Here is a 23,009-nt window from a genome sequence, read left to right as displayed (position 1 = left end):
GAACGAGAAACTCAGGTCTAACTCTAGTAATTTGGTATATTTCGTCTTCAGTTCATCCGAACGAGAAACTCGGGTCTAACACTAATAATCTTTTAACCTGTGATGTTTAAGTCTGATATATTTCGTCTCCAGTTCATCCGAACGAGAAACTCAGGTATAACTCTAGTAATCTTTTAACCTGTGATGTTTAAGTCTGATATATTTCGTCTTCAGTTCATCCGAAATAGAAACTCAAGTCTAACTCTAGTAGTTTTTGAACCCGTGTTGTTCAGATCTGATATATTTCGTATCCAGTTCATCGGAACGAGAAACTTAGGTCTAACTCTTGCAATCTTTAAACCTGTGATGTTCGAATCTGATGTATTTCGTCTTCAGTTCAGCCGAACGAGAGACTCAGGTCTAACTCTAGTAATCTGATATATTTTGTCTTCAGTTCATCCGAACGCGAAACTCAGGTCTAACTCTAGCAATCTTTGAACCTGTGATGATCGAATCTGATATATTTCGTCTTCAGTTCATACGAACGAGAAACTCAGGTCTAACTCTAGTAATCTGGTATATTTCGTCTTCAGTTCATCCGAACGAGAAACTCAGGTCTAACTATAACAATCTTTGAACCTGTGATTTTCCAATCTGATATATTTCATCTTCAGTTCATCCGAATGAGAAACTCAGGTCTAACTCTAGCAATCTTTGAACCTGTGATGTTTGAATCTGATATATTTCGTCTTCAGTTCATCCGAACGAGAAACTCGGGTCTAACTCTTGTAATCTCCGAACCTGTGATTTTCCAATCTGATATATTTCGTCTTCAGTTCATCCGAACGAGAAACTCAGGTCTAACTCTAGCAATCTTTGAACCTGTGATGTTCGAATCTAATATATTTCGTCTTCAGTTCATCCGAACGAGAAACTCAGGTCTAATAACTCTAGCAATCTTTGAACATGTGATGTTCGAATCTGATATATTTCGTCATCAGTTGATCTGTACGAGAAACTCAGGTCTAACTCTAGTAATCTTTGAACCTGTGATGTTACTGATATATTTCGTTTCCAGTTCACCCGAACGAGAAACTCAGGTCTAGCTCTATTAATCTTTGAACCTGTGATGTTCACTTATCATATATTTCGTCATCAGTTCATCCGAACGAGAAACTCAGGTCTAACTCTAGTAATCTTTGAACCTGTGATGTTCAAAATTGATATATTTCATCTCCAGTGTTGAATAAAAATCTTTTAATGAGAGAAAAAAAATCATCAGAGTCGTCTTCCTTCTAAAGAGCGGAGGAACATTGAACGAAAGCACTTTCTTTGCAAAACTAAAAACAACCAGGGATCAAACAGAAACATTAGTTTAAACATTTGTAAGACCTGCAAAACAAAAAAACAGTTACGATCAAACCGGTTGATATTTATTATCACATAATAAAACCCTAAGAGCTTTTCCCATAAATGAAAAATTATACTCCCTCCATTTCGAAAAGACAGTCCGCTCTGACCTTGTTAAGATATTAAGGAGACCATAACAGTTTACATGCCTACCCTTAATTACTTTCCTAATTTATTTCAATAAAACTGTTAGTAATAAAAACTACCAAATTTTTTTATGGGATTGTAAATAGGAAATACAAAAAAGGAATGAAGGATATATCTTTTTCCTTAATTATACAAATTTCATTAATATTTTAGATTGGGTCCCATTAAAAAAGAATTTATGAATATAAAAGATTTAAGGGTATATTAGAGAGTTCATTGAGAAAATATGACTATAAATAGAAGCTGCACACAATTTTGAAACAGACCAAAATGGAATAGAGGACGGTCTTTTTGAAACAGAGGGAGTAAATGATACAGAAAATTACCTCGATGTTCTTGAATGAGAGAAGGAGGGTTGGTTTCGTGCACTTCTTGGATTACCTTAAAAAGAAAAAAAAACATTTACGGATCAAACGAAAAAATTATGCAAGCACGCAGTAATACGGACAAAAAAAAGAATCCGGAAAAGAGCAGCGGCGCCGAATGGGTTTTCGGTTTCGATATCACTTTTTATAGACCGATGCCCAGAGAAGAATATTTTTATAATAGAAAATAAGGAAAATGTACCGATTAATTTGGATGTAATGTTGTATGTACCAAAAATAAGCGAATTAGCATCTATGGAAAAAAATATTTTGAAATTATACTTGTTTTAATTTTAGAAATATTACTTTTAGGAAAAAGCACCCTAAAATTTGGGAACTTTTATAATTTGGGATACATGCATAATTCTCATATCCCCTTAATTAATGGTAGCAAATATTTTTACATACAAATCAAGACATAACAAAAATAAAAGTCAAATAATTTAATTTATTTTTTAATTTCCTTTTTAAATTCAATACAATTTCTGGTTACACACATTATCAAAATTGAACAAAAATTTTCTTTTTTATTTTAGACTTATTTTATTTTTTATTATGGTATGAACAAAATTATAAAAAGTAATAGTATGATTTTTTATTATGGTATAAAAAAACTAGGAAAACTAATATGAAAATGAGGTTTATTATTTTGTTATGGTCGATATCTCCAAAAATATAAATTTATCTTAAGAAAATAATATCGTATCATAATATTTTGATATTCACATTTATGTCGATATCTTTTGATATCATATTCGATTTTTTTTTGTCACTGCTAACGATCCATTTTTTATTTTTTTGGATATCATATTGTTCCGGGGATTTATGCTTAATTCCAATGTCCTAACACTTCCAACAAGATCATTGATTACTCGTAAACTACTAGACATTTCTTCCCAAAGTTATGAACCCCTGCGTTACGATGTCACATGGTTTAGGATGTGATAAAATGCACCATCTAATTTAAAACAATGAGAGACGTCCAATGAATTTTTTTGTGACACGTGGTAAGAAGTCAAGCATTTGATCTTCTGTGACCAATCAGATGGGTTTCGGAGTCACAAGTCGTCTAGCTCTGCTGCACAATAACAAGGGATTTCTACATATAGTTAGAAGAGAGAGAAAATGAAAATAAAAAACCTAAATCTCCATTTCCTTTTCCGCCTCCTTCACCCTATCTTCTTCTCCTTCAACTGAAACCCTAACACACTCACCCCATCTTCTTCTTCGACTGAAACCCTATCAAAGTCAATTTCATCACTTTCTTCTTGTGCTCCTCTCGGCCGGTCTCCATCTCTAACCTAAATTAAGAAAGATGAGGTTATAACCCCGTATGATTCACCTTACCAGAACGCTGCTCTTTTCTCCATCTTCTTCATCTCCCTCCTCCAAATCAGAGAAACAAAACCATAATCCATATACCCATAAATCAATACTCTAATTTTATTGGAAATAGATACTGAACCCAGTAGATCTGATGTTCTCTTAAGATTTGGATCAAAATTAGAGTTTTAATTTTGGGTTTTTGTTAGGGTTTCTTTTGATTTAATAGAAAATGCTTTACGTTTGGCGAAGTTACAAATTGAAATGCTGCAGACCCCAATCTGGGTAAGATTGTAGTTTATGGTGCTTCATCAATTTCTTTACTCATTACCTTTTTCGCTTTGATTTGATTTGATTTAATTTGATTTGAGCCAGTTCAAAATTGATGATTTGGTTTATGATTGTTAATTCTGTAGATGAGCGAAACTGTACCGATTTGATAAAGATGGAAATAATTGGTAAGAAAGAGGAAATGGCTTTATTAAGCTTCTTAAACATAAAGAAACTAAGAAATTTCGTTTGGTTACTGGAGGTTATTGCTAATCATCCAGGCACGTTTTTGTTTTTGTTTTTGAATTGATTTGGTTTTTTCTTTTTGAAGTTTGATTTGATATTGGAGATTTGATTTAGGTTTTTTTGTTTTGATTTTTTTTTTTTGGTAGTTCTTCCTACAATTTTGGTTCAACAACATACTGGGAATGGGAGTCAGATATCATGGTTCGTGCATGCTACTGATTTGTCTGATGGTGAATTGAAAGAAGAGGTGTTCTGTGCTCGATTTGTATACATGGAGGGTAAGTATTTGCTTGAGAGTTTCATTGACTTTTATTTACTAAATGGATATATTGTGAAGAGACTCATTTACTTCCTGATTTTTTACTAATGCAGTTGAGAGCGTTCCCCATTTGTATATATGTGAAATAGAAGTAACTTGTACAATCTGCTGTGTTTTTTTTTTTTGATTCATGGTTGACAAGTTTAATTTTCATCAGTGTATAAGTAGCCAATTAGTACGGGTGGGCTTGTTCCTGTGTTATGGTGATATTTAGAACGTCACCTAGCATCTTTCATGTGCTTGGGATTATGTTCACACTATCATTACGCTATCTACTGTCCGAATGTTCCCCCCTGTAGTGGCATGTGTTTTAACTTAAATGATCTTGTTGAAGGTTTCTGGGCATTTGCTAAACCTGGAGGTCTATGATGTGAGAGTGCCCTTGGTGGAATTGGTGGCTATTCTAGCAGGGTGTATAGGAGACTTTGGCGGTTCTATCTATAATGTAGTTGGATGTTTTAATGGAATGTGAAAGGCGATATAACCTTACTGTTTATGGCAACCATTTCTGCAGAGTATGGGATGTGGATTTGAAGCATGACTTCGCCTTTGTTGTAAGTACCTCCGTAGTTTATAATCTTTCTTTCTTTCTTCCCTCTCTTTTTTTCTTTCTCTAATCCCTTTATCTAAAGCGTTCCAATATAAGATTGTGTATTCTTTGTCCATCTCGTCTGTTCTTAGGAATTTAGTATTATGATGTTAAATTTTTTGAGTTAACTTAGTTGAAATTTAGCTTACCGATTCAAAGATATTAGTTCCATAACTGAATATTACGTGGCTGGGAGTTGCTTTTTTCATCTAATACTTAAGTGACAGTACCAATTGTAACAATATTTCTTTTACAACTGAATGATATAAGATGATTGTAGGAGTAATGGGCACATGAAGAGACATTGTTAAGCATATGTTAAGACTGATTTCACTTTCTTGTTCACATCACATGATTGATGAACCTGACAAGGGTATATTCTGTTTAGACTTCAGTGACTATTCCGATTCAACCAGTCGTATATTTCTGCTCATGGTCAATATGTTTCTCGAGAAACTTAGAAGTTAAATTTCTATTAAACATCTGGTCGGCTCCATGCCAATCAGAAGTCCCAATTTACAAGATTGTAGACTTCACTAATTGCTCTTGCTTGCAACTGGGAGGCATTTCAGATAGAATTGAAGTGTTAAATCTGGGCCCAAGTAATGGTGATGATCTAGCAAGTTGCTAGTTGAATTGAGTTATTGTTATTCAATTGAGGAAACTATTATATTACTCTTTACTTGCCTTTAGTAGATAATCCTTGTTAGTGTTGCCCAGGCAGGATTATAATGTTTTTACCACATGGAAAACATGCTAGATTTGCATGGAAACCAAGTTATCCTACCAAACACACGAGTTATTTCTCTTAACATTCTTGTTCTTTTACTTTTTTATATTGCTAACCAAGTGTAGTGGTTTGATTGAATCAGAATTTTTTGTTGATGAAAACTCGCAATTGAAGGCCATTGATTTTGGCTTGTCCGATTTTGTGAAACCAGGTGATTTTTTACTCTCTTGGGTGCTGACCATATTATTCACAGAAGTAAAATTAGGCGTCTTTCTAACTTCTATTGTATCTGACACGATGCAGATAAAAGGCTTAATGACATCGTTGGAAGTGCATACTATGTTGCATCTGAAGTTCTAGATAGATCTTACAATACAGAGGCTGATGTGTGGAGTATTGGTGTGATATCATATATACTTTTATGTGGAAGTTGTCCGTTCTTGGCTCGCACAGAGTCGGAGATTTTTCGGGCCTTTAGGGCGGACTCGAAGAACCTCCTTGGCCTTCTTTATCTTCTGAAGCCAAGCATTTTGTCAAGCGTCTATTGAATAAAGACCCACATGAACGAGTGATGGCTGCTGAGGCATTAAGTTAATATCTTATCTTGTTAAAAAGACTGCTGAATTTCTTTCTTTGTGATCCTAATTATATTTCTCTTGGCAGGTCATCCTTGGATTAGTAACTACAATGATATTCAAGCTCATGAAAGCCTATATGCGCTCATCATCTCTACATAAAGCGGCGTTAAGAGTGAGTGCTTTAATATTCTCAAAATTTGCTTTGTTGTTGATCATGTCTCATAATTTGTTTTGTCCTCACCCCTTGCTTTTCAGGCATTGTCCAACCTTGTGGTTTACTTTTTGCTAAGAATGTCGTCGTTTTTAGTATTTTCATGATTAGCTTGAGTAAGAGTTCTCTGTATTTGCCACTGCTGACCAACTATAACTTTATGTGTTTCTTATAGGGAAAGAAGAGACTTGCTGAAGTTGCTAACAATAAGCCCACTCTTGGACAAAAATGTTAAAGTAGAAACTCCTCAGAAGTTAGGTGAAAATGTTTTTTCATTTGGCTTGCTTCGTTGGATTGTTATGTTGCTGCCATTTTCCTATTTGTTCTAATCATCTGCAACTGTCCACGTTTTTGCAGGTGCTGATGGCAAGAAAGGTGGTGCTGTTCGTCAAGGTACTCCTTACCCCAAGGGAGGAAAGACCCCTGCAAGTGGAGGCAAGTCAAACAAATCTCTACTAGGTCAGTTTCATGCGATTCTTGTACTATCTTTGAATTTAATTTTTTTACTTAAATCTTTGTGATGTCCATATATTGGTTGTCCGCTAATTGGTCAGTTGTTTCTGCATTTGTTCTCATACTGATTTTATTATTTTGTTTATCTGCGTAGGGCATTCGGTACAGTTCACAGTTGAGAACCGCAATAGGTTTTGGTGTCTATTAGTTTGTTCAGACACTTACTTTTTGGTGCCTAGGAAGTTTGTTTTCTTACTGGCCATCATATTTGTTTCTTTGTTCATAATGAATAGAATGATTTTTTGTAAATGAATTGTAAATTGCGGATAGTTTGCAGGCCTGTGTTTCCGGTCAGTTGTTGTATTGCAGGCCTGTGTTTCAGGTTCAGTTGTTGTATTGCAGGCCTGTGTTTCTGGTTTAATTGTGCAGGCCTGTAAACTGGAAGGCCAGGTCCATGATAATGACCTGGACTGTCCTTTTTTTATTACAATTATTGTCACAGGGTTAACTGTGACCAAAACTGTGAAGAAAAATTACACGTGTCACCACATTAATGCTGTTACCACAGTTTAAACGTTACAGTAATTGTGACAAAAGGACGACAGGGTCCATTGGGAAATTGTAGCAAAAAGTAGGCAACACTAATATGTGTTGCTGTAACCGTAAGAAAAAGTGACACGTGGCAAAACCTAATAGTTGCTATGTGGCGGTTAAGACACGTGTCATCATCTAATTGTTGCAAAGTTTGAATAACAACTAAATATGTTATATTAATTGTGACAAATTAGCCACGTGTCGCAATTGTATAATAAGGTTAACTGTTACTATTAATTATTGTAACAATTTCTAATCGTGACTGTAATCAAATATTGTCACAGTCAAAACTGTTACAAAAAACTATAACAATTATTATCACAGCGTCTCCAACGTCTTATATGTGTTACAAATTTAATCAGTAACAGAAATGACCTGTGACAGAATCCCTATTTTGGTGTAGTGATTGGAAAAAAGAGTACACGGAAATATTTACGGTTGGGTCAAGACTTCCTAAAACCCAATAGTAAATAAAGTTGATATTTTATTTCTTAGTTACGGTTTGCTCTTTGAGCAGGCGAACCCAACCGTAAGTTAACCTTCACATGCATTTTTATTTCTTTGGTTTATTCTAACTTGAAAAATCATTTTAATATAGTCCAAACTTAAAACTTTTTCGTAACAAACCACACAAAATACCATTAATTCGTCTTACATTGCATAAGTTATAATTTAAAACAAACCACATAAACAACCAAAGGAAATTAAATAGTGTTCTATAATTATCATATTGATAGATTTTAAGGAGAATGTCTACTCTTTACGAGTACGACTACGACCTTTTTTGTTACCACCTCGAGTACGAGGACCGTCATGGCCACCATGACCACGACCCCGACCCCGACCACGAGCATGCATATCCTCCTATGTGGATTCAGAACTACTAGGTGATGACTGACGTTGACTAGTACCCACATCTCTCGACAAATGTCTACTCCTCTTCGTTCCCTTCTTTAAGTCCTCAAATGAATCATCCTTGTTTGGATCATTCAAGTCTTTGATTTGTTGTTGTAAAATCTTTACATGTGCACTTGTGAGGGCCTCACCTTTTTTTACACATGGAGTCAATGTTTGTGCCAAGTGAAGGCATTTCTTTTTCTATTTTACATATCAAAATGAAACATATTAGTACAAACAAATATAGCGTCATGAAACATATTAGTAGAAATGTAAAATGACATCATGAAAAATAACAACTTTACTTACCATCTTGAAATATAGCGCCTTCCAATCCATATCAAATGCACTTTTCTTCTCGGCTTCACGCTTCTTCTTTTCTTTAGACATTTGGATATGTATCGCCGCTTCTGGATCATTATTGATCAAATGAGGATGACCAAAATGGTAATACCATTCCAAATAACCTTCTTCGGAATCCTTTGTGCCTAGAGCAGGAATGAGCTCCTTCATATGGACTTGGTATTTTTCATTACTGCGATCGTTCCAAATATCAATACTTGGCACTGGGTCGTAATTGAGCACGACATTGGCACTTTTTGCAGAGGAAGCGTTCTCCAATAATTTGAAGGATTCTTTAGTGACTTTTTGTTTCACATAACCATATTGTTGGAGAACTCGACGTGGATTGGCAATTACGTACCCTAGAGGATGAAACAAAGGCCCGTTGTAGGATTCCAAACTTGAAAAAATACGACCATCAATCTCTTCTCCAAACTGATCTTTCTTTTTATCTATGTAAGGATCAAATATCACATCTTCAACAGTGAGAGCATCCATTTTCAACCTTAAAGCAGCTATCTTCTCTTCTTCGTGCATTACTTTGGTACCAGTGAATATAAACTTTTTTCCTGTAGGACCAGTTTCATCCTCTAACCAAGATGTAGAAGGTCTCATGCTCGGAAAGTGGTCATATACCCATGCCTAAAAAATTATATATAAACATAAAAAATTAATATATGCATAAAACAATAAAAAGATACATATGTGTGTGTGTGTGTGTAACAAAACTGAAATTATGTAAATTACCTGAAAAAGACCAACATTCCCAGCAACTTCAGTGACTCCAACTTGAAGCTCTTCGAAAACTATCAAGTAAATAAGTGAGGGTAGCGGTGCCCCAAGCATACGTTTTGGTCTCCTGAAAATATTTTAACCATTGTAGATAATAAGTATTTACTCGATTCCCCGAGTTATCAGGAAAGAATATGGTACCAAGGGAATACAATAGGTACGCGGTGGCTGTAGGAAAAGCTCTTGTTTCATCTATCACCTCCTTACGTACTTCTTCAGTATCAAGTGTTCCTCCAAACATATCTTTCAGGTTCTTCAACGGTATCTTTTTGACAGGTATAGCTGGACCTTCTCTTGCTTCATTTGGTTTATCTCCACCATCCCACTTAAACTGTTTCTCCGTCTCAGCTTGCTCCCATCCAAGTGTGTCTTTGACAAGGGCATAAAGATCTGTCCAACTCATATTATTGTCAAAACCTTCAGAAACAGCTTTTCCTTCAATGTTTAAGTCCAAGATTTGCTTCACATCATCCGGCGTTATTGTCATCTCTCCGAATGGGAGATGAAAAGTACCGGTTTCTAGCCAATATCGCTCTCTAAAGGCACTGGCAACAATAGAATCAAACTCATGCTGATGGTTGAGAATTCCACTACCTAACCCTATATCCAATACAAGATCACGAACCGCTTTACATTCTTCACCTAACGGCCAATGAGCGGCCTTTTGATGTTTCATTTTCTTTACCGCAATTTCATGATCCTACAAAGAATGTATAAACAACAAATTTGTTAAGTTTATAAATTATACCAAATAATTAATATATCAAGTTGAACAAAATCATGCAAAATAAGTGAAATTTTGAGATTATTACCCTACTTTCGCAAACCTTAGCAGCCCATGAATGTGGATAACCAAATAAGACCTTGGATTGATCGGGCGCCTCACCCCAAAGTCTACCATTCTTCTTCTTAGGCAACAACATGTCTCTGCCTTTAGGATTATGCTTGCCTTTTGGTGAAGGTTTCTTCCTCGACTTCTTTCCCTTCACTTGAGGTTGAGGTGTAGCTTCAGGTGAAGCAACAACAACTTGTTTCCTTTTTCCTTCAACAACAAATTCTTCTTCTTCATCATCATCAGATTATTGTCCATTTGGTGTATCCCTAATCACAAGTGTACCTTCCGATATCGCCGGTAGTTCAAATTTCTCCCCTTCAATTTCTAGATCTTAAAAAACATTATCTTCCTCTTGAGGTCCTTTAGGACATGTTGAGCTACTTCCTTCAATCATATCCTTCTTCTTCTTAGCATCCTTGTGGAGAACTCTATAATTTACCCCACAATGAATTTCATGGCGAGGTGTAGGAGTATATTTTTGCGTTAAATCATTTCCTCTCTTCTTTTTAGCCTTTACTCTATCAGGATTCCTGCAATTACAAGAAATTCCACTTATAGAATCAGTATTGATGGATTAGTAAACACAAGCCAATCTATAAAATAAAATAAAAAATTTAATGTTCAAGATAAATTACGGCTAGGTTATCCTAGAGAAAAACAAACCATAAAAAATATTACGGTTCTCTAAAAAAATCGAACCTAGACGTAAAAAGTTACGGTTGGAAAATACATTGCATTTTCCTAGACGTAATCAAACATGAAGTTTTCTTGAAAGATACGGGAAAAATTACGGCTAGGTTTATCCTATAGAGAACCAAACCGTAACCAATTACTGTTGGAAAATTCAGTCAACTAACCTAGCCGTAATACAACATGCAAATAAAATTTTACGGTTTGAATTCATCCAAACCTATCTGTAAGTTCTTCATAAACTAAAGCTACAGTTAGAAAAGCAGTACTGAACCTAGACGTAAAACTAGCAGAAACATTACTGAAACCCTAATTTTACTTCAATTTCATTCAATATAACCTATTTTAAGCACAAAAATGAGTAAACAAAGATGGGTTTGTTCAATTATTAATTACCTAACATACACCATGGGTTGTTGTTGAGGAGTTTGAAATTCTGATTCTTCAGTTGTTTGAATCGGTTGTTGAGGATGAAGGTTTTGGTCAGGTGGTTGATTGAGATGCTGATTCCCATCACTAGAATCAGTTTGCTTCTTCCTCATCTTTATTAGAGATATCAATCCGACGATGTTGAGTTTTTCGAATCGCCGATTAATCGAAAACAATGAAGTGAATTTCTTGAAGTTACTATGGAGGAGAGGAAGAGAAATATGAGAAGAGGAGCAGTTTTTTTCTTGAGTTAAAATAGAAAAGATTAGGTTATTAAGTTTTTATTTTAGTTAAAGGGTAATCTAAATATTTTGTATTTATATTAGGATATCCCATAACCACTTTTTTGGACACTAAGAATCCAAGTGAAGCCCCTTTAACGGAGTGTGACGTCCAAATAATAGCTTTATTTTGTAAATAACTGAAATACGCATTCAACGTAAAAAAGATTGAGGTCATTTTGAGGTCGTCCGGAGAAGTTATGAGCAAAACGGCTTAATCAGCCGATAATACTCATCCTCGGTGAAAGACCAACACAATGACTCTCATTCACCGTTGAAAGCAAACCCATTTAGCGTAATTTAGTTCGTATTATTTATCAACTTCCTCTTTTGCATTCGCTCGTTCATGTTCCGGTAGCTTCTTAATCTCATCATATCCTTTTCTCTGTGGTGGAAAAATTATTGGCTTGCACCTATTCATCAAATTACACCATATATGGAATGTACAAAGCATATTATGTGCTAATGGGAACGCTTCCTTTATTGCATTCATTGGTGCGATTTCGTTATCTGTCATTATAACCCCAGGAATATCATCACCTCGGAAGATGCATTAACTTGTTGTAGCGCCCAAATGTAACTGGGTTCTTGCTCGTCATTAAAAAAACAAAATGCCACGGTAAACGGTAACTTCGCCGAAGTACGCCCAACAATATTCAACAATGGCATCTCGTACTTGTTAGTCTTATAAATGCAATACATTATTAGAAATTCATGAAAGCATTGAGCCAATTAAATACTCGTCGGATGCGCAATGAAGAGTTGTGTTATCTCTCCATCCAGACCCACATCCTTTTGAACCGCATAGTCTTTCTCTTTGGCCTAAAGAAACAATTTTTGCATCACTTCTCTCTCTCACTTCATTCCCTTTTTCTAATTATCTCAATTGCATTGTAAATGGTGGATAAAGATGAGGTTATCCTTGTTATCCTCCTTTAGTAATAAGAAGAGCATTTGAAGCGGTGCAATACCCATTTTCCTCATTTTAGTTATCTTGTTTATTTCTTGAGGGGTTAGCTTTGCGGACATGAAATGTCCCTCAAGATGCTCTGGACAAGGGTGGTTATGAAGACCTTCTGCAACCTTGTATAAAACATATCCTTTCAATTTTTTATTTTGGTTAAATACTAGCTTGAACGGGCACTTAATTTTCATTGAGAAAGTTTTGGTCTTCCTCTTGGTCTTTACCTTATAAATATAACCCTTTCTCTTGTGACTTTTCTCGGGATCACCACTTCTTTCACAAACCATTTCAAAGAGAGCTTCGCTTTCTTTCCCATCCAAAACTAATACGCACATGTCTTTTTGTGCATGTTCTCTAGCCCAACTCTCTTCCTCTTACGGATCTTTGAATACCAAGTCATTCATGTCGTGATGGGATGTATCTTCGTACAAAATATCAACAAGGGAAGGTTCATCATCCATTGGTATTGGATCACGTTGAACCTACGAGAAATAACACAACGTCAATAGAAACCACAAACAAGTAACACATAAAAGTTCGCAATGTCAACAATTTTGTCGACAAAGCCAAAGAGGGAGTTCAGCAATCTCGAGACTAAAAAGTTTTTGCGAACATGCCAAACTTTCGAAACTTCGGCAATGAAAAGGTTTCCAAACTTTTGACTTTGGTAACGATTTTCTAACTAAAGTTCGGCAAATGAACTGGTAGGCTCGATTAAACCGAACTTCTATTTGTATACTCTATGTAAATAGTTCGGCAACGTCTTTTGGAAAAAGATAGACAAACTCCCAAAAACCTCCATTAAAAAAGGACTTCGGTTACCTGCGGCTGCTGAAACAAGAAACCGAACCGCACTTACAGAAGAGTTCGACTACTTGTTCTTCAGGTCTGGTAACCGAACTACTTTGACCTAGCCGAAATTTGTTTAAAATTTTCATTTTAGCCTATTTTTTGGTCAAGCTACATTAACTAAATTTGAGTTATGCCTGAGTACCCATAAGGGCCATAACTTCATCCTCTGGTTGTGGCTGGTAAAATCCATCATTTAGGTCTTGAGATTGAGTTTGGGGAAGAAAGCATTCATCATCTAACAGATAACTCATTAAGTGAAGTTAGTATTGATTCAGAGGAGGAGAGATATCATCACTAGAATCACTCATTTCATGTGTACCCATCTCAAAATAAAAAAAAAAATGGTTCAGCCATCTTCTTTTTCTTTATCTTTTCTTCTTCTCATTCAATAACTCTTTTTCTAACAAAACTCTCTTATTAATAAATCACTAATCACTACTAATCATTAATTATTAATAAATCACTAATCACTACTAATCATTAATTAACCATTACACTAACAAATTTAATTAACAAGGGTAAGTTTCACTACTAATCATTAATTAATCATTACACTAACAAATTTAATTAACAAAGATAAGTTTTGTATTAACAAAAATATTTAGATAAAGGGTGATTTATGATTACTTCTAATAACCACCCAAAAATAAAATCATGGTCCCCCATAAAAAATGGGTGGTGCCCCAAAAAAACTGTTCCTGTTTCTTCCCTTGACGGACTTTTCATATGAGTAAAATACATGAGATTGAGAGGCCCATGATGTATGTGGTGCCAAAAAATCCAATATTTGCCAACAAATATCATCAACTTCTGAGAGGCTTCAGCCTTTGGCCTTACTTCATATGATCTAATTGTGCTTGGAGAAACGCCTAATCTGGCACTGCTTAGCTCTGGGGAAATTGATATGACAGTCGTATTTCAAGACCATAATAAGGACTATGTGCTTGACACCAATTCGACTCCCTTGACTATGGTGTATTTCTTCTGACTTCAAGTCATTCAAGGGGAGGAGTAAAAAAATGTCTTTCCATAGGGAAGTCTGCCATTTTGTCCTCCATTTAATTTGAACCATTGTAAAAATATGACCAACCTAAATCATATTTGTGCTTGAACCCTAATTTTCTTCCCTCCACCCAAGTCTTTACCAAAAACAAAACAAAATAACCAAAAAAAAATAAAAAATTCTGCACTCGTAAAGAAACACTACATAAAAAGCCCCTTGGCGACTCCTCTGGAGCATCACAACAAACAACAACCTCCAGTGTTTCTTTTCCACCATCACTTAACAAATCACGAAATGCTTCCAATCCAACAAAATAGTAAGAATCCATAAATTTCTCAGGAAATTAGTTTTAAATGAAAGAAAAAAGAAAAACAAGTATATTTAAGTACAAACCCCAGCTTCAAATTCACCAGGATTAAAGAATGAGTCTTCTTTGGTAACACTTAGAAGCTCTTGAAGTATCTTTGATAAATAATCTTAAAGAATGATGCCACAACATCAAAAATGCAGAACCATTATTAGGATTTAACTTAGTGCATGTTTGTGTGTAATTGATACATTCCTGTATAACTAAACCGTTCTTTCCTTCAAGAGTTTTCACAAGATCAACAAAATTGTTCTACATTGTTGCGTTTTCTTCGGTTTGTTACGATGGTAATGATATTGGTAAAGCCGGAGCTGAATAGCCTTATTTTAAACTGTAATGTCTAATTTTGTGGTTAATATAGGTAATTCTGATGTCCTGCAAAAATTTACCCATCACAACCTGTGACACATTTTATCAAACACCCATCGTGCATCCAAATACTAGACTTTTCTACAAATCCAACTGATTGAAAGAGCTAGAACGTGGGGGTGCATTTGTTGATAAAATAAAATCTAACCCATCAAAAACATGAGAAGAAATTAAGGATAAAAGATCCAAAAGAATACACGGTGATTTTTTCTTCTTTAGGTGCCCCTTAAAATGCTTTCTCTATAACAAAAATCTAAAAGATTCTCTTAAAGATGGTTACGTCAAGTACTATACTATTGAATACTCAAGAACTAGACTGGAAGGCCATACTGGAACGAAAAATAATCAGATATCCCGGAGAAGTTCATAGAGAATGGTGGATGGGATTACTTTGAACTCGAGGATTTGTAATACTTTGGCCCAATTTTGCTATTTGCCGAGAAGGATGAACTGGCTGTGGGTATGATTACAAAACCCACACCCAAGCTGAAGGCTATGTCTTAGGCCAACTGAACTTAGGCCAAGGTCGTATCCACAAGGGGAAACAAAACCCAAGCTGAAGTAGATGAGAGTGAAAATGGTACCTAGTTCAATACGGAATGTTGTGAATTACAGGTCCACATTAGCCTGTACCAGTTTCCAAGAAGGATGTGAAATTTGAAGGAGCGGATAGAATGAGACTGCTATCGTCGGCTAACCATCATGTCCTATTTTGTCAGAGAACTACATAGCCTTCACCCTTCTTACACATAAATTTGTGAGGACCGAAATTCGGTGGAACGCGATACCTTAAACCTGCAACATGAGAACAAAAGCCACTGTCAGAAAAGCATATTACCAACCGAAGAAATGGAAATTTAATACAACAATTATAAGTCAGCAATGCAGTACACACTAACTTTCGATTCTAGTCGTACATATAAATCTAATTAGGTTAAATAACAAATTCTTAAAAGAAAAGCAAAACATAACAAAAGCTAAATTAATAGTGAAACATCCCGAGCGAAGGAAAAAAATAAGTTGAAGTTTAGAACACAGGGAATGGATGACTATAGACAGGTTAGGTTTAAATGATTGATACACATATGGAAGAAAACTTGCAATACGGACACTAAACGTGTTTAGAGAACCTCGTCACCAAAAGAAAACGAAGGACACTAAAAGAGTAAACCCTGAACGATACTCATGAGTTACTTTAAAAACAAAAACACGCACACTGTTATCCAAATCACCACAAGAATGTTTAGCTATCATTAACAAAGGTATGGTGGCTCTGTTCTCTCTACCCAACTTCCATAATCCATACCTCCAACGAGAGCCACAGCCTGTGCAGACTTATAAATTCCTCCTGTGACCTTTCTTCCATTGCCTAATATTTATCCAGTTTAGGACAAAATCAAGCTCAACTCATAACACCGATAACTTGATGCCAAAACAATCCCCTTAGTGGCTCTGTTCTCTCTACCCAACTTCTCCATACCTCCAATGAGAGCCACAGCCTCTAACAAGTTAAGCGACCTTTCTTCCATTGACTAATATTTATCTAGTTTAGGACAAAATCAAGCTCAACTCGTAACACCTATAACTTGATGCCAAAACAATCCCATTAGAAAGAAAACAAAATAGAGATACCAAGCAGACTGTTTGGTAATACTAATAATCATCTCTCGGTCAGCAGTACTTGTGCATGCCAGCAAAATTGGCAAAATAATGCAACTTACAAAGTTAAATCGCAGTACCTTGTTAAGCTTCAATCCCAACCAATTCAAATGAAATATAACTTTCTGTGTTGTTCTTATCATACTCAAAAGCCACGAGTAACATGTGATGCAAGAGTCTGTTCAACAACCACGATCTTCTCTTACTCTTTGCCTCTTTGACCCCAATTCTAATGAAATGTAACTTTCTCTATATGTTGTTCATATCGTACTAAAAAGTCACGAGTAACATGAAATATGACTTAAATCAACTTGGCTCAGTGGGCGTATTAACATATAGCGTGTATGCTTATCCACTTATTTCTACCAGCTCCTCAGTTTCAGTATCAATATCACCACCCAATAGTTCAAGCATTCATTGTGCGGCTTAAAAAGAATACAAAAAGATCTGGAGCAAAAGAAGGAAGACCATCTCTTAAGTCTTAACTAGTGCTTGACCATCTCTACTACAAAATTTCCAAAAAGCTCTAAATGGGAATTCTTTCAAACAGGCTACCACCACTCATCCTGTTCGAGGGACTTAATCATATTCACAAGCTAATATCAGAGTTACCAATCACACTCAACAAAGATTTAGGCCAAAGAACACTAAGCTTGATCATCCGCGCTGTCGGTTAACTTTATACAATCCCTTGCTTTCCATTTTTAAGGGAACTCTAAAATCTCATTCAAAAAAATTGTTGATCAGTAATGGTATACCCTGAATTCTCATTCGTGAACTGTGACCTATTACATTGAGTTCTTTTGTTGGAACCTCTAAGTTTCTAGTGTGAGCTAAAATTCTGAAAGCAATGAATCGTGACCTATTACATTGAGTTCGTTTACTGAAACCTCTAGGTTTCTAGTGTGAGCTAAAATTCTGAAAGCAAAGGTGTCACTCTAACTGTGTACCGACAGAAGTGCCGAAGATATATAAAAGCTAAGATATGAGATGTATGAGGTTCTATATCAATAGTAACTCATAAAACATGTTATATTGTATCTATCCCATTGGTTAAATAATGAAGGGTCGGGCTCTCATTTGTAAAGAAAGCTACTAGAAGCATTATAATCCACATTAATCTATGGTATTCCATTATTTGTCTACATAGAACAGTTATCTAAAACTTTCAGGGATACAATGGGACTATAATAAGCATATCAATGTAAATACTCTACCTTAGAAAAGAAAATGTAAATGTAAGCAAGATGAGAACCAACAGAAATACAGTACAGAATACTTGCCTACGAATATCAGATCATAGGTAGTCATCTGTCGCAACATGGCCAGCATCCTCTTCAGAAATGGCAGGGCCAAACTACTTTTATCGTATTGACCACTGGATGATACTGCGAAATTACTAATAATCATATGATTCATTAGCAGTCGGTAACACAACATTGCGCCCAGAGAACACTTCACCGAAGTAGCTGGAAGCCTTGCCAAGAGAACACCACAGAAGTCTTGAACGCTTCAAATCCAGCAAGTCTTTTGATGTCAATGTATTATATAACCTCAGAACTCCATCGCAGGTTGACCAATAGTATACACTACACAGAAACCCCTTTAACAGAAGCCATCCCTTGAAGGCCTCTAACATCAGGCACACAGAGTAACACTACATGATGTCGCAATCACATTGGCTATCCAGTAAGCCCAATCCCAATTACTCTACCAGGGACAAATCCAAAAAGAATCTAATTCTAGAGCTTAGACAGAGATCTTCATTTTTCATCCTCGTTTATGTTCCTAAACTGGATATTATCCCTCCAACTTACTCCCATTCCCCATTAACGATATGATCGTGCGAAATAACATGCTTATTTGTAAACTGATGACTATGGCAACAGATCTTATTTGGATCATCTCGATGGATTTTTACCAACTATACATCCTTGTTATAGTATTCAACATATACGCCATGTGCACACAAAAGCAAGCAACCTCAACTGACTACAGGACACAATAAACGCTTCTACTCTAGAGGCAACCCAAATAAGATTGAGCAGACACTTGTACATCCGAAGTCTTATCAATATTCTAACAATATCACACGTTAGCACGGTAAAGCCTTAACCTAGCCGCCTATTCTTACCCCAACAACACCCAAATTTTAACTATGAACTGGAAGTTCTCCAATCTCAATTATCTAAATAGCAAAGTACATAACCAAATGTAACCAAGATTGTGATCTATGCATAGGCCCGTCCCGAAATTCCCTTTCAAAATAACAGATGTTTGCCACCTATGGTCACTTTCTGTACTCTGTAAATCTACGATTTCACAACAGCAAAACTAGCTATCTCTACTAAATTAGCTTGAGTAACACAACAATTTGAACAGAAGTTTAGCAATATATATATATGTGAAGCAAGTTCAAATCTAACGTTCAAGGATGACTAGAAAATGACAAAATAATCTAAAAGCAGATTTGACGAAGAAAAAAAAGTTGCAGCATCAGCTCCTTGTAAATTAAACATACGATAACTAACAACTTTAAGATTGAAGATTACTGAGTCACCACGATCCCTTGATGAATCTAAATTTCCAAGCTGAGCTTTAGAGAAAGATCATTCGATTGCTTGTTGCAAAGAAGCAACAAATAATATTCTCAGCGACGCCCAATACGATGCTTATCCAGACCAGCCCATGAACCAGAACCCACGCCGTACATTGGACCTTTGTCAGCACTCTGTGCAGCACCAGATGGCATCTGATACAGGAATATTATCAATTTACACTTGCGACTCGAGATTCTCACGTTTCACTAAGAAATTAGCTGTGTTACGGAGGCACGCCGGGAAGGGAAAAAAAAGCCGTGTCGACACAGACATGCGTGTCAGACACGTGGGACATGGCTCACTTCCCAAGAAATATAATAAAATATCAAAATTGAGATTTTCTACCTTAGATTGACATCTGTAAGAATATTCTCTAAAATATCGCATAAGATATTTTTCCTCAGCTTCATCCTAAGAAAGCAGAGAATCTAGTCTATGTTCACAGTAGCATCAGATTATTATCTAAAAAGGAAGATAGATACCGAATCCAACCCTGCGTGCCTTTACTCGTAAGTATGCGATGTCAAAGGACCTACTCAGTATTGAGATGTGCTTATTGGTGAAACTAACTTGGATGCGCCTACAGAACAAGAATTAGCCAATTCAAGCCTTGATGTACCTAGTTACGTAACTCCACTAATTGGTGACGTTGAGCCACAGGCCAATTACTATCTATCAGGCCATGAAGATAGGTAGAAAATATCAGTTTAGTCTGTTCTTCGCAATGCTGTTTTATGTATTAATCTATATACTTTGTGTATGCCGTGTCCCTGTTCTGTAGTTTTTGCACGTTGCAGTGTCAAGGTAACGTATTAGACACAAGACACTGACACGGTGTCAGTGTCGCCGTAACACAGGAAATTAGACATTTTCTTAACGACTTTTGCTTTTAGCTCATGTGAAGAGACATACCTGATGAAGGCCATATCCATCACCATACGGAGTAGGAAAACCTCCTTCGGGGCTCCCATGTTTCATCCCATAAGGTGCACCTTGAGCAAGAACACATCAATGTAAAATTTGAATAAGAAACTCATACTATAAAGATACCAATTAACAAGAACCTTATGTGCGAGATCGATTTCAATATCAGCTCTCAAACTCAAGGCAATACAACTACGTTTTACCAAGATGGTTTTTTTCATCAATAACTAGAAACACTGAACAAGAGCAATTTAACTAATATATAGAGTACAAGTAGATGCGCATGACGAGCCCGTTAACTAAAGATGCGTTGATGGGTTTTTTTCAGATTACAAAAGCCTAACTAGGATACCACTGATGATAAACTGTAACCAACAACACTCTGACAACAAATATGTTCACCCCAAATAATGTAGTACTTGAAAAATTCATATTAGTTAGACAATTCAGAAAGCCGAAACATCAATAAGGATGTTCAATATTATGTGAATGCATGAAACCTGTTGAAGGAAATTTAACCATCATACAAAAACAGTCACAGAGGTACACCAGGCTTATTACCAACTTCCTAGACTACGGATTTATTTGAGCTTAAAAACATCCATCGAATCCAGGAGAACCACAAGGTCTAGAATGGTCTCCAAATACTGTCATCCCATGCTTTCTCAAACGGTATGCCATAGTACAGATGGCCCAAAAAGGAAAAAAATCTTTGGTCAGCTTATGTTCTTCTTAGAAACCCAGTATAAGGCTATATGCATTTAACTGAATTTTTTTGACAATAAAAAAAATAAAAAAAAATCTAACCAATTAAGGAGCAGATACAGAAAAATAAAAATGAACAGGACTTCAACTTCAACATATTTTAGTTCAGTATCATCGCAATAGTATAGCAGAAAAAAGTACCAGCAGTCCATGGTGGTCTTCCATGAGCCTTATCACCACCAAAATCTGCACGCAGCTTTTCAACTTCCCGAGCCATAGAAACCAAATTCTTCTCCATTGCTTGCCTCTGCTCCATTAGCTCAACATTCGCCTTCTTCTCATACTCAAAAGCAGACCTACAAATCATTTCCATTTTTTTTTAACCAACATCAACAACTAAAAATCAAAGTAAGAGAGAAAAAACAAACCTTGCACGCATAAGTTCCTGATGCATTCCATCAATCTCAGCTCTCATCATCGGAATCTGCTGATTATCAGCACGTGCCCTTCCCAACTCTTGTGTCAATTTCTCTACTTGCCCAGCCAAATCCTTCCTCGAATTATTCGATTTCTGAACTTCATTCCTCAACTGCATCGCCTCATTTCTCAACGGCTCAGTCGCTCTCAAATCAGCTTCAAGTTTCAATCCTTTCTCAATAAGTTCCCTAGAATGAGCATCTTTCTCAGCCCTAATATCACCAATTATCATGTTCAACCTATGTATCTCCTCTTTAGCACCAGCTAATTCACGCTGAAGACCAATGCGGTCATCAATTAATCTACGATTATCGGTAACAAGTCGACGAATCTCAACATGTTGCATTTCTAATTCTTCTTCTAACAGAGCTGGATGTGGTACTGGTCTTGGTACTTGATGCGGTGGTGGTGGTGGTCCTCTTGCATATGGACCATCTGGTGGATAACCTCTTCTACCACCACCGTTATCTATTCCATGTCTTGGCATTCTATTTCTACCTGCCATTAATTATTCCAACTCCTGCAAAAACACACAAAAAAAAGAGAAGCATAAGAAACCCTAATTTCATTCAAAAAAAAAAAAAAAAAAAGTTGCAAACAGATTCATGAAATTACAAGCAAGAATATGCTATGGTTTCTGAAGAATACGAGGGTACTGACTGACCTTTGATGGAGAAGATGATCAGAGAAGTAGCTTGAGCTCGAAAGAGGGAGAGAGGGAGACGGGAAAAGGTTTTTCGGTGATTTTGGAGATTAGTTTTGGTGTTTGGTGTTGTGTTTAACGCTTTTGAGGATGAGAAAGAGGGTATTTCTCTTCCACACCTAACTAACATTATTATTTTGTTACACCTATGTTACACTTGGCCGTGCCGGTCAGTAATCAGTCTTACGTTCTTTAGGTGCGATTCTTCCCGGCAATGTAGGGTGGAGCAGGGACGGAACCAGGATTAAAAGAGCGGGAGCAAACAGAAAAATACACTGGAAAAAATCTAGCCCAAAAAAGAAAAAAAGCAAAACAGAACAATGTGTCTCTTGATCACCTGTAAAATATGGAAGATGGAGAATATAAAAGCAAATAAAGAGTGCATGAAAAGGAATTGGTTAAGTTGGGTTTCGGGGGAGTACATAAAGTCAGAAATTTGCTATGGGTTTGGAAAACTGAACTAGTCACTAGTATTTAGTAGAAGTTTTAAAACTTAAGAGGTCGCAAGTGCACACTGCAGCCTCCTTCCCTGGTGTCAAGTACATGCATTCCGAGTATAATAGTATTTTGTAGACAACTACAAGTTGACGATGATCAAGCACCTTTATGAGTCGTGATAGGGTGGATGCTTATTGCTCGCGTTTATGATGTTGTACGCATACAAATATCCTTAATTCTATATATTATGTTTGGATGATGAAAGTGTTTTTCCAAAGTCGATCTCAGAAATCATATTTGGATACTAGAAGTAAAAGTGTTTTTGCTTTTCCAGAAGCAGAAGTTAATTTCGGACGTCAGAAGTAAAAACATTCTGCCTTACAAAAAGTTCGAACTTTTTATTTCTAAAAATTATTTCTGAATCTTATCGCCAAACTAACTTCTAACTTTTCGACTTCTAGAAGTCAA

At 36.1% G+C, this 23,009-nt stretch overlaps 1 protein-coding gene and 1 long non-coding RNA gene across 5 annotated transcripts; one reads left to right on the top strand and one right to left on the bottom strand.

Annotated features, from left to right (window-relative positions):
- Positions 1–3,040: 3,040 nt before the first annotated feature.
- On the top strand, positions 3,041–7,142 carry LOC113347878. Of its 2 annotated transcripts, none has more exons than XR_003359304.1 (10): positions 3,041–3,509; positions 3,641–3,682; positions 3,887–4,018; positions 4,574–4,613; positions 5,521–5,589; positions 5,682–5,968; positions 6,042–6,128; positions 6,343–6,425; positions 6,525–6,626; positions 6,775–7,142. It is a non-coding gene; the product is annotated as an uncharacterized LOC113347878 (long non-coding RNA). The 2 variants fall into 2 exon arrangements; XR_003359303.1 differs by having other exon boundaries at positions 4,394–4,613.
- An 8,037-nt stretch (positions 7,143–15,179) lies between these two features.
- LOC113347877 (protein FLX-like 3) lies at positions 15,180–22,196 on the bottom strand. Of its 3 annotated transcripts, XR_003359302.1 has the most exons (6): positions 22,065–22,196; positions 21,352–21,920; positions 21,125–21,279; positions 20,207–20,286; positions 19,247–19,446; positions 15,180–15,830 (listed from the first exon to the last, which is right to left on the bottom strand). XR_003359302.1 is itself a non-coding variant. In XM_026591563.1 (5 exons), exons 2-5 carry the CDS (start codon positions 21,903–21,905, stop codon positions 15,825–15,827), a joined length of 795 nt encoding a protein of 264 aa, XP_026447348.1. In that variant the 5' UTR covers positions 21,906–21,920; positions 22,065–22,196; the 3' UTR covers positions 15,180–15,824. The 3 variants fall into 3 exon arrangements, 2 of the variants coding, with proteins under 2 accessions (XP_026447348.1, XP_026447347.1); XM_026591563.1 differs by lacking the exon at positions 19,247–19,446; XM_026591562.1 differs by lacking the exon at positions 15,180–15,830 and having other exon boundaries at positions 19,066–19,446.
- Between the last annotated feature and the right edge of the window lie 813 nt (positions 22,197–23,009).

This window comes from Papaver somniferum, chromosome 2 (assembly GCF_003573695.1).
Source record: "Papaver somniferum cultivar HN1 chromosome 2, ASM357369v1, whole genome shotgun sequence".
Classification (NCBI taxonomy): Eukaryota; Viridiplantae; Streptophyta; class Magnoliopsida; order Ranunculales; family Papaveraceae; genus Papaver; species Papaver somniferum.
This window is presented reverse-complemented; position numbering and strand designations above follow the sequence as displayed.

Coding starts and splice junctions, on each gene's coding strand:
- LOC113347877 (XM_026591562.1), bottom strand. CDS start 21,905: ATGGCAGGTAGAAATAGAATGCCAAGACATGGAATAGATAACGGTGGT. Junction 21,280..21,351: donor CAGGAACTTATGCGTGCAAG/GTTTGTTTTTTC, acceptor AATGATTTGTAG/GTCTGCTTTTGAGTATGAGA. Junction 20,287..21,124: donor AAGACCACCATGGACTGCTG/GTACTTTTTTCT, acceptor TTCTTGCTCAAG/GTGCACCTTATGGGATGAAA.